At 37.6% G+C, this 15,976-nt stretch overlaps 1 protein-coding gene across 3 annotated transcripts; it reads right to left on the reverse strand.

The window, feature by feature from the left end:
* Positions 1-1,373: 1,373 nt before the first annotated feature.
* Positions 1,374-15,387, reverse strand: LOC123868511 (splicing factor 3B subunit 3). 3 transcript variants are annotated; one of them, XM_045911057.1, is made up of 17 exons: positions 15,209-15,385; positions 14,698-14,944; positions 13,827-13,997; positions 13,302-13,496; positions 12,416-12,890; positions 11,398-11,555; positions 10,857-11,033; positions 9,770-10,077; positions 8,662-8,817; positions 8,024-8,208; positions 7,042-7,208; positions 5,765-5,969; positions 5,342-5,481; positions 4,238-4,461; positions 3,672-4,119; positions 3,184-3,458; positions 1,374-1,576 (listed from the first exon to the last, which is right to left on the reverse strand). In XM_045911057.1, the coding sequence occupies exons 2-17, from the start codon at positions 14,921-14,923 to the stop codon at positions 1,436-1,438; spliced, it is 3,651 nt and encodes a 1,216-aa protein (XP_045767013.1). In that variant the 5' UTR covers positions 14,924-14,944; positions 15,209-15,385; the 3' UTR covers positions 1,374-1,435. The 3 variants fall into 3 exon arrangements, with proteins under 3 accessions (XP_045767013.1, XP_045767014.1, XP_045767015.1); XM_045911058.1 differs by lacking the exons at positions 1,374-1,576; positions 3,184-3,458; positions 3,672-4,119; positions 4,238-4,461; positions 5,342-5,481 and having other exon boundaries at positions 5,803-5,964; positions 15,209-15,387; XM_045911059.1 differs by lacking the exons at positions 1,374-1,576; positions 3,184-3,458; positions 3,672-4,119; ... (4 more) ...; positions 8,024-8,208; positions 8,662-8,817 and adding an exon at positions 10,189-10,234 and having other exon boundaries at positions 9,937-10,077; positions 15,209-15,387.
* Between the last annotated feature and the right edge of the window lie 589 nt (positions 15,388-15,976).

Consider the following 15,976-nt stretch of genomic DNA (forward strand, 5'->3'; position numbering starts at 1 on the left):
TAATTGGGTAAAATATTACTATCTAGAATTTAGATTCTAGATAGGTATCTACCTGACAATGTTTTTATGTTGAAGGTGAAAATTATAAATTAAGTAGGTACTTATAAAATCAAATCAAAAGCGAAAAAGTACATGTTCTACCCGGTCACAGCCCAGGTAGCCATAGTTCATTTACACAGTTTTACAATATACTATGTGGTCCAAACTTCCACCTACTTAGGTAATAATAATATTATAAATGCGAAGCGTGTCTGCTACCTTTTTACTTGACCACCCGTTTAAACTTTAACGGCAAAAGAGGTACAGCAATAGCTTGCGTCCCGGAAAAGGACAAGGGCTATTTTTTGTGCCAGAAAATCAAAGTACCCAGTAGGTAATCAAAAACACGACCTGCGTTATACCCACAAGGGTATTTAGTAGTTGCCTAATCTAAGTAGGTACCTATCCACCAGTCACATCACATTGTAAAATTTACAATGTAGTATTTAATAACTTCTACGCTTATTATTAGGTACGTAAGCCTCGTCTATGATTATGTAAATACTGATGCTAAGGTAACGCCTAAGTAGGTCACACACACCACTTTCGTGTCGCGAGTCGTCATAGAAAATTCAAATGACCGGCCCCAGGAGACGTGGGGTGGTGGGGTCGATACAACTCACGCAGTTTTTAAGAATATTTTCATTACGATTTCTAAAAATCCCGTTGGAGGATAAAAAGTAGCCTCTATTATCCTTCCACTAGACCAGCCTATGAAAGTCCCGTAAAAATCGGTTCAGCAGTTCCGATTAGCAAAATACAATTGCTTGTCTCTGAACTAAAAATCTCTCAAGTTTTGTGGCTGAATAGTGCTTATTCTTTATCCTGTATTACTATTATTTATCTTGTATTATTATACTTACTGGGTTATGGGTATACTTCTCGTCCTGCTGATACATACAGTATACACTGGAGAATGCCTAAAGACCCACAAAATGATGACATTGAGAAGCCAAAAAAAATACGCGTTGAATTGAAACCTTTTTGAATTCGGTAAACTTCTTTCTAGTTACAGAATTAGGCATTCGGGGAAATAACCTAGCAAGCAGGCATATTTTAAGGTAAACGCACACCTTATCAGAGCCGAATTTTAGAATTCTGTATATTAATATGAAATCTCATGAAACCTCGGACACTTCCAGCGTCGAATCTGAAGTGTTCGAGGTTCATATACAGAATTCTAAAATGAGTTTCGTTCGGCTCGGATAAGTGTGCGTTCACCTTTAGACATTCCGAGAATTGGACTAGATATTTCGTGGAGTTGGATCTAATGGGCCATACGATCTTTTCGTTAAGACGGTAGGGAAATAAAATAAAACGAGATGGTATTATCAATCAGCCAATGCATCTATTTCCTTATAATTATTATGCAAATTAATTAAGACTAAACTAGAACTTAGAACGCGTATCTTGTCCTAATATCTTCTAGTTTCTTGGACACCTCGGCCGGCGTCCGTTCCAAGTCGCCCGCAATCGCCTTTTGTTTGGCCGGCTCCAAAGAGTTGAACTGTTCACAGAGATCTCCATCTATCACATTCTGAAACAAACAAATCAATTATCAGTAAACAAATCAATTATCAGTATTGTGATTTCTTATCATCATTAAATTAAAAATTAATGTCGGTTTTTAACCCCCGACCCAAAAAGAGGGGTGTTATAAGTTTGACGTGTTTATCTGTGTGTCTGTGTATCTGTCTGTGGCATCGTAGCGCCTAAACGAATGAACCGATTTTAATTTAGTTTTTTTTATTTGTAAGGTGGCTTGATCGAGAGTGTTCTTAGCTATAATCTAAAAAAATTCGTTCAGCCGTTTAAGAGTTATCAGCTCTTTTCTAGTTTTCTTGTAGAAAAGAAGGTTAGATAACCGTTAGGTTCATAATATTATGTCAATAGACAAATGTCAAGCTGTCAAGATGGACGTTGCCTAAATACATAATTATTTATTTGAAAATGATGTTTTGGAAAACTCAGATACTTTGGATCGTCGGGGGTGTTATAAATTTTTATTTACACTTGTTCTTCTATGCGTTCATGTATCATATTTCGTCTGATTGAGTGAAACTTTGTACAGTTGTTGTTGGGATTTGGCAAGGTGTCTGATAGTACTATCAACGTAACGCGCGAGTCGCATTGTAACCATGTGGAGTACTAGAGCTTGGTCTTATTAAAAATTAGATGATGCCCGGTACTTCATGTATGGATTTGGATTTTTTTTAATCCTGTGGGAATTGATTTTCCGCGACAAAAGTAGCCTAATGTTCGTCTTCGGGAACGTCAAGTCCGGAAAGCGAATTTAACGTGGAAAGATAACGGAGACACTTTCGCATTTATAGTAAACTAGATGATGCCCGCGACTTCGTCCGCGTGGATTTAGATTTTTTGAAATCCCGTGGGAACTCTTTGATTTTCCGGGATAAAATGTAGCCTATGTGCTAATCCTGGATTTCATCTATCTCCATTCCAAATTTTAGCCAAATCCGTCCAGTAGTTTTTGCGCGAAGGAGTAACAAACAAACAAACACACACAGAGAGAGAGAGAGAGAGAGAGAGAGAGAGAGAGAGAGAGAGAGAGAGAGAGAGAGAGAGAGAGAGAGAGCGAGAGAGAGAGAGAGAGAGAGAGAGAGACACGCACGCAAACTTTCACCTTTATAATATTAGTGTGAAGTGTGATTAATATTTCTAGATGAGTTTGAAAACATAGCAAATAGAGTGCGGGTTTTAAGTGTTCGTTCCAACAACTACGACAGCACGACTAGGCGCGGCCGACTCTCGGGAACGCGCAGCGAGGCCGCGCCGCGCGTTCGTCAGTACGACTCGCACGCAACTACGGTGGCTCGCCGCTCGCTCTACCAAAGTCGTAACACAGATGCTTCATGTGAGACACCTGTTGACTAGAACTTTGGATTGTGTAAATGAGGAGCTAGCGTACAGAACCCGACTCGTTATTTTTTAACTCCTATCTGTGTATCTTATTTAATCCAGTTATGTTGATCCGTTATTATTATCAATGAAAACGAGCTAGAATCTGGATAAAAATTAAACCAGATTAACCATTGGGTTAGATCTTAAAAATGCAACTTGGGCTGCAAACATTTTTGACATCCTGTAAATTTTAATTTTGTGGATAAATTATAGAGTACTCACTTTTACTGGATAATAATAACTTCTAAAGGATAAATGATCGCGTCCACACAGTGGTGAGTTTTCACTCCTCATGTGCATTTCCAAATGTTGAAAGAAATCATGATCTTCTCTAGAAGTGAATGGCAGGAGTACTCCGAGCGATCCACTAATGGTTGCGTAGAGGAGAGCTTCAGAGCCGCCGGGAATGAGTGTCGCTCGTTGCAATGACGTGACAGTTTCACCGATATGGAAATTGACGACAACATCGCCTTTCTGTGAAGCTCCATTGAGAAGACCTGAAAATGAAAATAACTTTTTGATTTTGATATAACAGTCTATGAAATACGAATTATTTTAATAAAGTGTCAGATTTATAAACTAATCATTAATTTTCATTAGTCTAGCATGTGTGTGTGAATTATGTTTATCATCATTTTCTTACAAGCAAGGTTTCAAAGGCTAGTTTTAAATTGAATTAATTAATTATTGTTATAGTAATAAAATCTAACCTCTATCCCAAAGAGCTTTGTTCCCCGTCGGGTCTTCGTCCACATCGTCGGTGACCGTCTGTGGCAGCCTCATGATAGCTATATTGCCAAACTTGTCAGACATTGCTACTGTATCGTAATCTAGTATGCAAGTATTTGTTATCCACCTAGGATTAGTGTCATCAGCAAATATGATCAGCTGATTCTCCCTCTTCTTGTACTTAACACAAAATATAGACTCCTGTACATCTGCCACGTAAATTCTTTGTCGGACTGTTTTAATATCTGCTATGAGGTTTGGAATGTGTCTATTTTCGCACTTGCGAAGTAGTTTTCTCCGGCCGATGTCGTACAACCTCAACATGCGACCGACGCCGACTAGAAGTTTCCCGTTAAATGCAGCTAACGCTCCAGGGTATTCGTCTACTGGAGTTTTGTGGACTAATTCTAATTTACCCGTATTATAAATCTGTAAAGAAAAAACTATATTTAAAATATGCTGAATATTTGATGCTTTTCTGAGGGTTAAATTGATTATGAGCACAGATCAAGACAACGGCAGCTACGCCAAAGGTGAGAACACCCACCTTGTAGACATGTAGACTGCCCTCGGTGCACGAACGCGGCGACAGTATGCAGTCCTTAGCGACGCCGACCACGAGGTGCAAGGCCGCGTGCTCGGCGTGCGCCGACCAGCGCAGCGCGCACAGCGACACGGCCGCTTCGTTCTGCTCCAGCGGCAGCAGAGCCACAGTGGTGGGGCTGCCACCCGTCGTCATGTCCACCACGCGGATTTGGGATGCCCACATGCCTAACAATAAAATACATGTCCTGAATGATAAAATCTTTGACTTACTAGAATTTACTAAAGAATAATATGCAAGTCCACTATCAATTAAGTGCTTTTATCGCACAGCGATTGTTCGCTGACTCAGTCGACAGTAAATTCTTGACTTACGGGCCCTGAAACTCCAATTCTCCGAATGCATAGTACGTCTGTTACAACAGGCATGTCTGTCTGCTTGGTTCAATTCGGTAGCAAGAACTTTTTAAATCTATTTTTTAATATTGAAATTGTGTTTGATATTCTGATGTCATTGAAGTCTGATTTAAGGGTCGTAAACCACAGAAAATATAATATCTACAGATTTATTTGGTAGGTATTAGCCACAGTAATCTATGGGTAGTAAGTAGATATATAATATTCTAAATTGCACTATCGCACCATTAAAATATTATTTATTCATCGTCGATAAAATATACAGTGCAAGATACTCTTTGAAGGATTAACCTTACAAACCATTTTTTGTTAACAGCGCGATGAAAGTTTAATTAAGTATTTTTAGGGTTCCGTACCTCAAAAGGAAAAACGGAACCCTTATAGGATCACTTTGTTGTCTGTCTGTCTGTCGTGTCTGTCAAGAAAACCTATAAAACACACTATAAACACCGCAGTTTGGTTTGAATTCTAACAATAAAGATATACTGACAAATAATAATTATTGGCTCAAAAAAATTTAAAATGTATTGAAATGTTTCCTGTGCTTGAATCAAACAACTTATAGAAAGCAGTCTGGGATTAAGGCAAGGATTTGATCTGGCCACACCCGATTAGAGACAGAGTGCTCCGAGACAAACTCTGCTCTTGCCCAGAGAATGTGGCAAAGATCCAACTTGTACAAGACACATACCCGCGCCAGCCTTAGGTGACGAAAACACGTTTTCTGGTAAAACATCCGATAGGAATGCATCTGCCATTTCGTTAGCAAGTTGTTGTTCCTCAGGTGCCCCGCCAGCCGCTGCTTCCCGCATTTCTTGAGCCATTTGAATCCTATATGAAAAATTAAAAAGATTAGCACAAAATATGGGACTAAAGCATATTAGTTAAACAAAATTAACTTCAATGTATTGTATATCAACAATGAAGTTTTATAATGAAAAATAGATGGGTCCTACAGTAATTGCAAAACAACTAGTCCAATATATTTTGCACAGCTCATAGACTAAGGATATAACACAAACCTGGCTAGATTTGTTTTTACACACACTTCGTGAGCACTTTGAATTCACATTAGACTACTTGTTTTGCGCGTATTATAAGAATTTTCATTAACCTTCTTTGCTTCTTCATTTCCTCTGTGTAGGCGTTGTGATCAGTTTCTAGTATAATTATTTGATTGTTCTCAGAGTTTATGATGAACTTTCGTGGTGTGTAGTCCAACGGTTGGTATGTTTGATTGAATACAGCACCAAGCTTCTCCAGAGCCAAAATCCTTAACGTGTTCGACGAGATTGCTACAATACCCTCAGTACACTGTTCTGGAATAAAATTTTTGCTTAAAATACAAACAATCCACACTAATATTATAAAAATGAAAGTGTGGTATTTTTAGTGAAACGTAAAATAAATCATTTTGAAGGCATTACATAATAATTAATAATAATCTGTCAGACATATTTCGGGACCTCGAAAGAATGCGTTTCTCTCGCCCCGCGTCGCAAGTCACCCTATTCTTGTGCGACTCGGCGAGTTAGTACTTCTTTAATGCAGCGAGATTGGGGTAAGTGCGACGGGGTGCGGGAGAAATTGCATTCTTTTGAAGTACAGACATAATATTTCCGATGGGTTTTCAGAGTTTTTGTACCTTAAGGTTTCTTAATCCCCACACAAGGAAAAAAGAAATTTCAAGAATATTCAACATGATATTTTATAGAAAAGAATAGAAATTATTTATATGCATAATGTGTTTAAAAGATGATATTATGAAGTTTGTCCACAGCATGGTTTTACCACCTTCATGACCTAAGCGGCTCCAGTTTGGCTATGGAATATGCCGAGTGCCGTACTCGACCGCAAGCGGGAGCACGACATGCTCTGCGACGTTGTGGGCTCATCACTGCATGGGGCAGCTACGCGCCACTATCAACCCAGCGCAGCCCGAAAGCCACGCTACGTTAACACGTCGGGTTTTATGAGACTAAGTTTAAGTTGAGTAACAGGCACAAGTTACGTATCAATCTAGCTAGGTTGCAACATTGTGGACTGCTTTGTGAAAGAAATGTATGGAGAGCATACTATTTGTGGTGAGAGGATTGTCATGTATTGTGGCTAGTCTACCTTAACAATTTAACATGCTTTAAGCCTCGACAAAGTGAGACTATAGCAATACAATGTCAACACTGAACAGTTGAACAAAACTGTTGGCAGGTCTGTACTGCTTAGTAAACACCTTTATTCCTTTTATCAACATCTAGCCACTGCAATAGATCACTTGCCATTGCATGTTGCATTTGTCCATTTAATAAGCAAAATAATAGAAAATGCTCGCTACTAATTTATCACTAACGTGCGTAAAATGCACTGTATGAATCGGGATTTTATTCCACTTACCAGAACTGAAACCGGCTGCATATTCCAGACATTCGTAAGAAAGTGGCGTTAGATGAAACCGATTCTGATACTGGTAACCCAACCATGTCCTCGATGACACAGCTAATACTGCTTCGGCCGATTGTACTCTCACTTTAAATAGCTTAACTGGACGAGATCCCAAGTACCTTTAAAAAAAAGAGTTAACTATTTTATGCACTGAAGAATGGTATTAAATATACACTCTCATTTATAAGGGATTTCTCAGATCTGGTTAATTATTAAACATCAATATATTTCAGATGTAATATGGAGCGTTAAGTTTTTCATCATTTTTTATATCTATACTAATAAATAAAATTGGAGTGTCTGTCTGTAATTTCGAAATAACTACCTCATATTAAGCTCATATGGTTATTTGAACGATACCATAACTGAATCACACGTTTTTAAAATTTTTGTCTGTCTGTCTGTCTGTCTGTTTGAAAAGGCTAATCTTTGGAACGGCTGAACCGATTTTGACGGGACTTTCACAGGCAAGTAGAGGATTGACCAGGGCGTAAAATAGGCTACTTTTTTAACCGACTTTTAAAAAGGGAGTTGTGTTTTTCTACCTATGTACACCGAAATCTCCGAGATTTCTGAACCGATTTGCGTCATTTCTTTTTTAATCGATAGAGGAACTTTGCGACATTGTTTCATAAAAAATTTGGAGTCCAACTCCTCAATCCTGATGCTGCAGGGGATCTGACCAATCCACGCGGGCGAAGCTGCGGGCATCAGCTAGTTTTTAATAAATGCATATTTCATTAAATACAAGACTTTAAAATCAGGCCGTGTAAGTTTAATTCTGAAGTGCACAATTCTCTTAAATAAACTGCAGAATGCAGATCTAAAACTAATGCTATCCTTTTCTGCAGGGAACATTGTGAGAGAGATAGCATTAAGAGCTCTCAATGTAAGAGATTGTGTACTACAGAATCTTCACATTATGGATATTTACCTGGTCCTCGTGTCTGCTAAATCTCCACTAACAGAATCTAGAGTGGTTCTTAAAAGTACTCCATTGTTTAGACCTATATTTAGATGTAAGGCGGATTTGGCGCCAGATTCGAATGGTTGATCAACTATACACAAAGACTCAGGACTGGCGGGAAGTGCCTGCATCGAACGTGGCGCTAAACAATCCTAGAAGAAATAATAACTTGTTAGAATTACGAATAAAATTAGATTATTATTTCTATGATATAACAACAGTTATAAGAATCAGAAGTTTTAGAATAACGCATTTTGGGTTTTTGTAATCACAAAATTCATTGGTGTCCTTGTTTCATCATGTAAATTACAAATGTATAAAATTAATACATACATGGGGACATTTTCAACCACAGCCTATGTGCGTTTTACGCACACACGTTGATTCTTCATTTATGTAGGACAACTATTGTAACTAATTATGCTATGTCTTGTACTCTATCACTGGTTTGTAAAGCAGATTCTATTCAGAGCCAGCAAGAAACTCAGCATTTACTTTTTTCAAAAAAAAAAAAAAAAACGAAATTTTCTTGAAGTGTACATGAAAATGTCGCCATAATATGTACTCCAGACACTAAACTTTGACCATAGATAAAAGTAACTTACTGCTGGATCCAGTGAAATTATCCGAACAGTGTTGTCTACAAGACCCACAGCTAAGAACCACGCGCGCTGCTCGCCCGTCGCCACGGACCCCAGCGCCATGCAGGACACGTCAGACGATAGCTTCTTCCTTTCCGTGTACTCGTTCAACTGACCAGTCTAAAAATAACTTCAAATATAACAAGTGATCTATAGCTCTTTAAAGAGATAATAACTAATAAAATAGCATTCCGAACCAGTGGTAAATTATTTGATGATTTAAAAGCACTTGTAAAAGTTCATTTGAATAAAAATCTATTCTATTCATTGTTTCTCAACCTTGTTAGTATTACGTTATAGCGTGTCCAAAATAAGTAGTCTAATCTGAAATTTCAACATGGTGATTTGTGCTTGTATTTGATTAGATGTGTTAAATATGCAAGCTCAACTGAGATCTGGTTTTGTATAATGCGGATGCTTCGTGTTTAGATTTGACTGCTCGTTTGGCGCACACTGTACACAAATGAAATGTACCTATACAATCAATAAGAACTCGTATAGATACAAAACTTTTATACCAATTTTATTTGGTAATTTTAGTAGCATTTACCATTATTTTAAACAAAAAGAAATGTATTGTAATGAATTAATGATCCAGGAGGTCATTATACAGCTGAAAGTCAACCATATTGTTAGTTTGAGTATAGTATGTTTGTCCATGGCATGGTTTTGCCACCTTCAAAGTCTGAATGACTCCAGTTTGGCTATGGAATATGCCAAGTGCCGTACTCGACCGCAAGCGGGAGCACGACATGCTCTGCGACGTTGTGGGCTCATCACTGCATGGGGCAGCTACTGCCCACTCTCACGAGACACTGCCCGAAAGCTGCGTCTCGCAAACACGTCGGTAATAAGACATTACTAAAATATATTACGAAATAAGAAAAATATATGAAAAATTAGGTATGAATTAATATCAAAATATTAACATTGCAAGGAAGATGTATCCCAGTTTTGACGATGTGAGGTTTCTACCATATTAAAGTAGAGTAAAAATTAAGATTTTTTTTAACAAAACTGAGTTACCATTGTTCCTTGCAAGTGTATTATTGCCTCTATGACAAATACTTACAGGATCCATTTCGAAGTATACCAGTTCACCGCCAGTGAGTGCAATAACAACTTGTCTTTGGTTCACTGCACATTTGACTATGGACTTTTTTCCAGGAGCTTTCCATTCATTTACCCTTTTGTCGGCGCGAATATGCCTTATCCCATCTGGGTATACTTGTACTAGGGCATCGCTGCCGAGCGCGTGACAACTCAACGTAGGCGTCGTTCCGAGAAACCCAGAGTCCGTCACTTCCTCTACGGTCTCCCCAATAGAGAGCACAAGGGTGGCGTTAACGAACGACACTATGATGTAAGAGTCAAACTCGTCTGCAACCAAGAGAAAGAACACAGATAGAATCCATTACACAGGGTCGAAGTTTCGCTATTAAGCAGTGTTTTCTTCAGTCGCCTCCAGTAAAACAGTACTCTGATGCCTACCTGTTCACTGAAGACCTTCTGTTTGTTCATCGCCCGAAAGAGGATTCTGAAACGAAAAACCACTGGTGTTTATGTATGACAAACAACCAGGGTTTTATTAGTAACTTGTTGATAAAGGAGGAGCTTTCATAAGTGGTTATTTGTAACGTCACGGTATTTCAGTAACACGGACCAATGATTATAATCATCAAGCTCCTTGATTATCTATGATTTGAAACAGGTATTTTGGATTTACTCATAAAACATAATCCTTGTGTCTTCATCTCTGTGGAGTAAGGGTAAAAATCCCATAGGACTTCTTTAATTTTCCAAAATAGATCTCTATGCAAAAACCTGCGTCGTTCCAGTAAGGCGTGATTGAAGGACAAACCAACAAACACTCAGATTTATATTAATAGGATGAAATTATTTTTCTAACTAGCTTTCAGGATTGTTTAAAATATATAACAACCATATCTGTGTACTAGCTAGATGTCCATTTCAAACAAGAATATTGTTGTTGATGGCAATGTCATATTTGGTTTGATAGCTTTATGACCACAATTTATGCTGTTTCATTTGGTTTCCCTGTCTATACATATTGTATATATTGTATTTGTACAATATCCTCCAGAATTTATCTTTAACTAAGTATTCTCTTTTCCTTTACATAATACAAGTAGACTCACCATCTTTGTGTCGCCTAACAGTCCACACAGCGTTAGGCGACCCGGGCAGTTCTGAAACGGCCATTTCTGCTACTTCCAGACCATGTCTCAAGGCCCTTAATGATGACCTAGGTCCTCTCCCACAGGCTAGGTATACTTGCGGAGTGTCTTCACCAGTCAAATCAGCCACGTGGCAAGCTAAAACAAAGAGACTGGTATTAATGTACTGAAGTAACATGGTATTGCGAAGATATTTCTGAAGGACTATCTCAGATCTGGTTAATGAATCGTCAATGTAATTCAGATGAAACACGGATAAGTCTCACATCATTGAAAGTTGAAATAATATTATTTTGGTTATATTATGCTATGAAATAAGTTAATTTATAATATTAGGTAGGTTTACTTAGAACTACATAATTAAATTGTGGGCAAAAATAATATAATTTACAGCTTATAGTACTCATTGTTAATGTAGGACCCACAAGAAATTTCAGAATCAGTTTATTAGTTTTGGAGATTACCCCTACACACAAACAATCTAATCTATCTAAATAATTACCTAATATTGGTGAAAGTGAATCCAATTCATCAACCAGCACTAAATTTCTCAGCGGGCGTGGAGCAAAGAAGAATGTATCGCCCTCTTCCAGTGGCATGGCTGAGCTGAACTCTGGCTCATCATCTTCATCACCCAAGTGAGCAATTTGATACAAGTAACTGCAATGAAGATGGTCACATTAGAACTCAATAATTGAAGTTTGAAGGTAAAGCCATGAATACCTAACACTACATTGGAACAATTTGCAATAATCATGACTGACACAATGCAGTTTCAGCGAGAATGAGTCAGAGTTGTGATTATCACATGTCATAGGCTAGCTGTCACAAGTTTTGTGCTAGCTCCCTGATATTAAACTATTAAGACTATTGAATTGAATGCAATAATTTCTGGTCTCGAGGGAGGCTATGGCCGGCTAGTTACCACTTGTCAGGCAAAGCCGTGGCGCCGAGCGAATTAGCGTTCCAGTATGATGCTGTGTAAAAATTTGATTACCGCTGGTGCTTGGTGGGATTAAGAATTAATATAAGTTCAAAAGAAGTTTTGTTCATCTCATATCAGTGTGCACTCTCCTCATAAAAAAGGGAGGACCTTGGTTCAGAGATGTCTTTTCTAGCATGAAATAATAGTAGTGCAATTGACTGAATATATCAATCACACAAGGCTTACATGCATATAAAAGAATTCACATTAATTGAAATGAAAGGTCATCTTAAACCAATAATTATTGGTAGTCATTTGATGATAAAAGCACTTGTAAAAGTCTATTTGAATAAAATAAAAAAATCGTCATTCATCAACTCCAACCCTGGCCAAGTGCAGATTGACTGACTTCACAGTTTTGCAAAAATCATGGAGAACTCTCAGGCATGTTTCCTCACGATGTTTTCTTTCACCGTTAATGCAAGTGATATTTAATTGCTTAAACCACACAACTCTTAACAGATTATATACAGAATATTCTATTCTAAATTGACTAAATTTGCAATTTTTTTATAGACAAACTTGATATACTTACTGGTTGCCAAACTCGCAAGCTACAAACAGGAAGCCAGTTTTCAAAACACACATTGCAGTGGCAACGGGTACAGTGTCAAAATATTTGAGCTTGATTTCAGTGACCATGTCTTCATCAGTCTCAATTGTTATCTTGAATATGTCTCCCTGTTCTGTTTGGGCCAAGAAGAAGAACATTGACTTTGTCTTGTGTGTTGCAGAACAGACAAAGATCATGCCTCTTTCAGGGTCGTCCAAGTCATTCCGCCTCCTAGGTATGGGGCAACGGATATCATGCTGGTCCCCCAAATTTTTGTATGTGAGGTAGTTCTCAGAACAGATAAGTACCCCCGAAGGTCCATCGTTACCTCCAGGGACTGTTATTAGGAAGTTGGCGTGTTCCTCGAGAGGTTCAGAATACTTTCTGACCACATGGTTGAGACCCAAATCTAATTCATAAAAAGTTAAGGTCTGTTGTGTCTTTTGAGCAGCTTCACCTGTAAGAATTTTGAGTCTTAGATTTTGCTAGAGCAAGTGGAAGTAATTTTTTATTTATTTAAATTTATCATTTGCAAGGAGGATTTAACCTCACAGTCAATCAGAGACCTCAACCTCAGAATAATCATATAAGTTTTACAGGTTAAATATATTAAAGATTTGAAAAGCAAGGATATTTTGGAAGATTTAATGTACCAGTTTACTAATGATGGCTTTTGTTAATGTACCTGTTCATTTTATGTAAATACAAGTAGTTACATAAACAAACATCTAAAGTGAGGAAAATTAAAACTAACACATTTTGGATGCATTTGTAGAGCTCATCTTTTCACTTTTGTGTATTTTATTTTATTATTATATGCAATCCTAGAAGAGCTAAAATAAAAAATGCTAAAAAATGAATGTATCACCTGTAGGATCAGCATCAGCTTCTTCATAGTCAATCTCCAAACATGCAAACATGGGGTTCTCAAAGCCGACATCCACTCCAACCATGTGGTAAACCAAAGTGTTAGACTTGTGTGCCTCTAGCGGAGAGGAAATTGTTAATCTTGCTTCGGCATCTCTGTTCAAAATGTACACCAATTTCTGCTTCTCAATGGCACCTGAAGTAATTAATGTTTCTATAAACTAACAGAATAAAGACACAGAAGCAATCAAATTGTATTATTATTAGATCAGAACTGCAGGGTGTTCAACAGACAATTCAGTTTTATGTGTATTTTTGTCATCATTTTTTTTTTTAATTTATCTAGCACTTGGTTACAATTAGACCTGCCGGCAAATGATGATGCAGCCTAAGATGGGTGCGCACTTCCCTAGAAGGTGCCTATTATATTATACAAGTAGTAAGTTCCTATTGTAGAATAAATAAAACGAGAATACATAATCAGAAATAATTATTATGAATAACAAAAATATTTACAGAAACTTACCAATCATAACAGCTCTGCCTTTAGGATCTATAGCTAAGTACTGTCCTGGCACTATTCTACGACAGCCAGACTTGCCAAATGTTTCTTGATGAACTTTTTCTAGGATATTCTTGGCTGGAATGTACTCCAATATAACAATGCGACCAGAATCAGACCCGACCACTAAATAATCTGCAACAAAGGATTAAACAATGTAAAATTGCAAAAATTAGAATTTCTCCCATGAATACATATAGAGCTGTAGTTCTTGTTAACTATTTAACTTCAAATACTTTTAGTTTGTCAATATGTATGATTCTTTGTAACCTATGCATTGTACATCTTTCATCTGATTGAAATTAAACTTAGTTGTTGATTACACTTGCATGAAGGACATAGCATCATAACATACAATAGATGACACCCAAGTCGCAATGCAAAACAACTGCTAGCCTTCCACCAAATAACTGACTGACTGACTGATTTAGCAACATACAGGTTAAACTGCTGGTCTACAAACTGGAGATTTTGCATGTAGGCTTACCATAGATGCCCCCCTAAGAAAGCATGTATTGATGTTCTATCCGAGCTAGTTATTATGTAGGAACTAGGTAGGTATAGGTTAATTTCAAAATGTACCATCAACGAACATCTCGGCAACTATTACAATTGCAAAGGGCGACGTGATGGATACAATCTATGCACCTAGTTATACCATACACCTTCATCAAAAGGGTATGGAGCAAGACAATGCAATATTTACTACAAGTCTTAGACTATCTACTAAATGAAAATTTAATCTACAGAGAAATGTGCTTGGTTAGGTTAACTAAAAAGTAGTTGGCACTAGTGTGGGGTCAATGACCACGTGGTGGAAAACGTTGTCAATTACCTTTTGTGCCGCCTGTAAGACGAAATGACATCATCGATCGGATAATGCCGAATATTTCAATTTTCATCAGCGTGTGAACTTTGCCAGTGTTGGGATCTGGTCGAAGCAGCTCTAATGTTTTGCCACGTGATATTATAATCTCCTGCTGCTTCGTGCCGGAGAAATTACCGTGAACGGCGTGTGTGATGGCCGTAGACCCTTGCAGTGTTAGGTTATACAAATACATCTTGTATCGGCCTTATCCACTCTGAAACAATGGAAGTATATTTTAAGAATACTTACCTAATATGATCCCGTGTAGAATTTATACACTACGAGCAGATTTGCGTGTTAAGCTCGTAACTGACGAAAGCAGAATTGATTTGTGCTTTCGAATGGGTGAGCTTATTTCATATAGCACTAACGAAACGACCACGAATGATATGAAAATCCTACCGTGGAGATACCTTATAGTGCAAAATAAATACGGAAAAGTCAACCACAACACAAAATATAGCCTCTAAATACTCACTTGTACAGAATAAGTAACCGATTGCCGCAATGCGGCTGGATATTTTCCTTCTCGGCTCGTTGAGGAACGCCGGCTTCTTGAGACAGCCGCAAAATGGCGGAAGGAAGCAGGTTCCGAAGCGACGCCCATTTCACGAATAGGAATGCACCAATTGAAATAACCAATCATGAAAGAGGATTTTTTGACATGGCGTCGATATATATACGCATAGTGTTGCCATTTATTATAATTATTAAATTAGCTATTCCCCAGTAGATGGCGTTCATTTTATCAACTATGCAACAATAGATGGCTCTGTCTGAAAATATTGCAGTAACATTGTAAGGCGACATCTAGTGATGATTTTGTACAAGATTACAAGTGGCCGATAGGTGGCGTTTGTAGACATTTCCAGAACTTATATATTTAATTGTTTATTTCATGCCGATAGATGGCGACTCTGATACTTTTAGTATATAATTATGGGCATTTTCATTTTTAAATGTGACACGGGTTTTGAATTTGATCGAATTTTAAAAAATGTTCATTACTGTAGCCAAAACTGTATAGTAACTAATAATATTATGACTCATCCACACTCGCGATTATATTTTTCCGATAGATGTTTTCAAACCTGAAGCCCAAAAAAATCTTACTTTCTAACAACTAATGTTGCAATATACATATTTATTGGCTAAAATATCCAACTCGCACTTGACGGGTTTTTAAATTGAAACATCAAAGAGTTCCACGAGATTCTTAAAAACCTAATTGATAATAAGTAATTAT

The sequence above is a fragment of the Maniola jurtina genome, chromosome 9 (genome assembly GCF_905333055.1).
Source record: "Maniola jurtina chromosome 9, ilManJurt1.1, whole genome shotgun sequence".
In the NCBI taxonomy this organism is placed as follows: domain Eukaryota; kingdom Metazoa; phylum Arthropoda; class Insecta; order Lepidoptera; family Nymphalidae; genus Maniola; species Maniola jurtina.

What these genes read in the sequence shown, in the direction of transcription:
- LOC123868511 (XM_045911057.1), bottom strand. Translation starts at nt 14,923, where the DNA reads ATGTATTTGTATAACCTAACACTGCAAGGGTCTACGGCCATCACACAC. An exon ending in TAATTTCACTGGATCCAGCA is followed by an intron (nt 8,209 to 8,661) that starts GTAAGTTACTTT and finishes TATTTCTTCTAG; the next exon opens with GATTGTTTAGCGCCACGTTC. An exon ending in CAAAGCTCTTTGGGATAGAG is followed by an intron (nt 3,459 to 3,671) that starts GTTAGATTTTAT and finishes TTTCATTTTCAG; the next exon opens with GTCTTCTCAATGGAGCTTCA.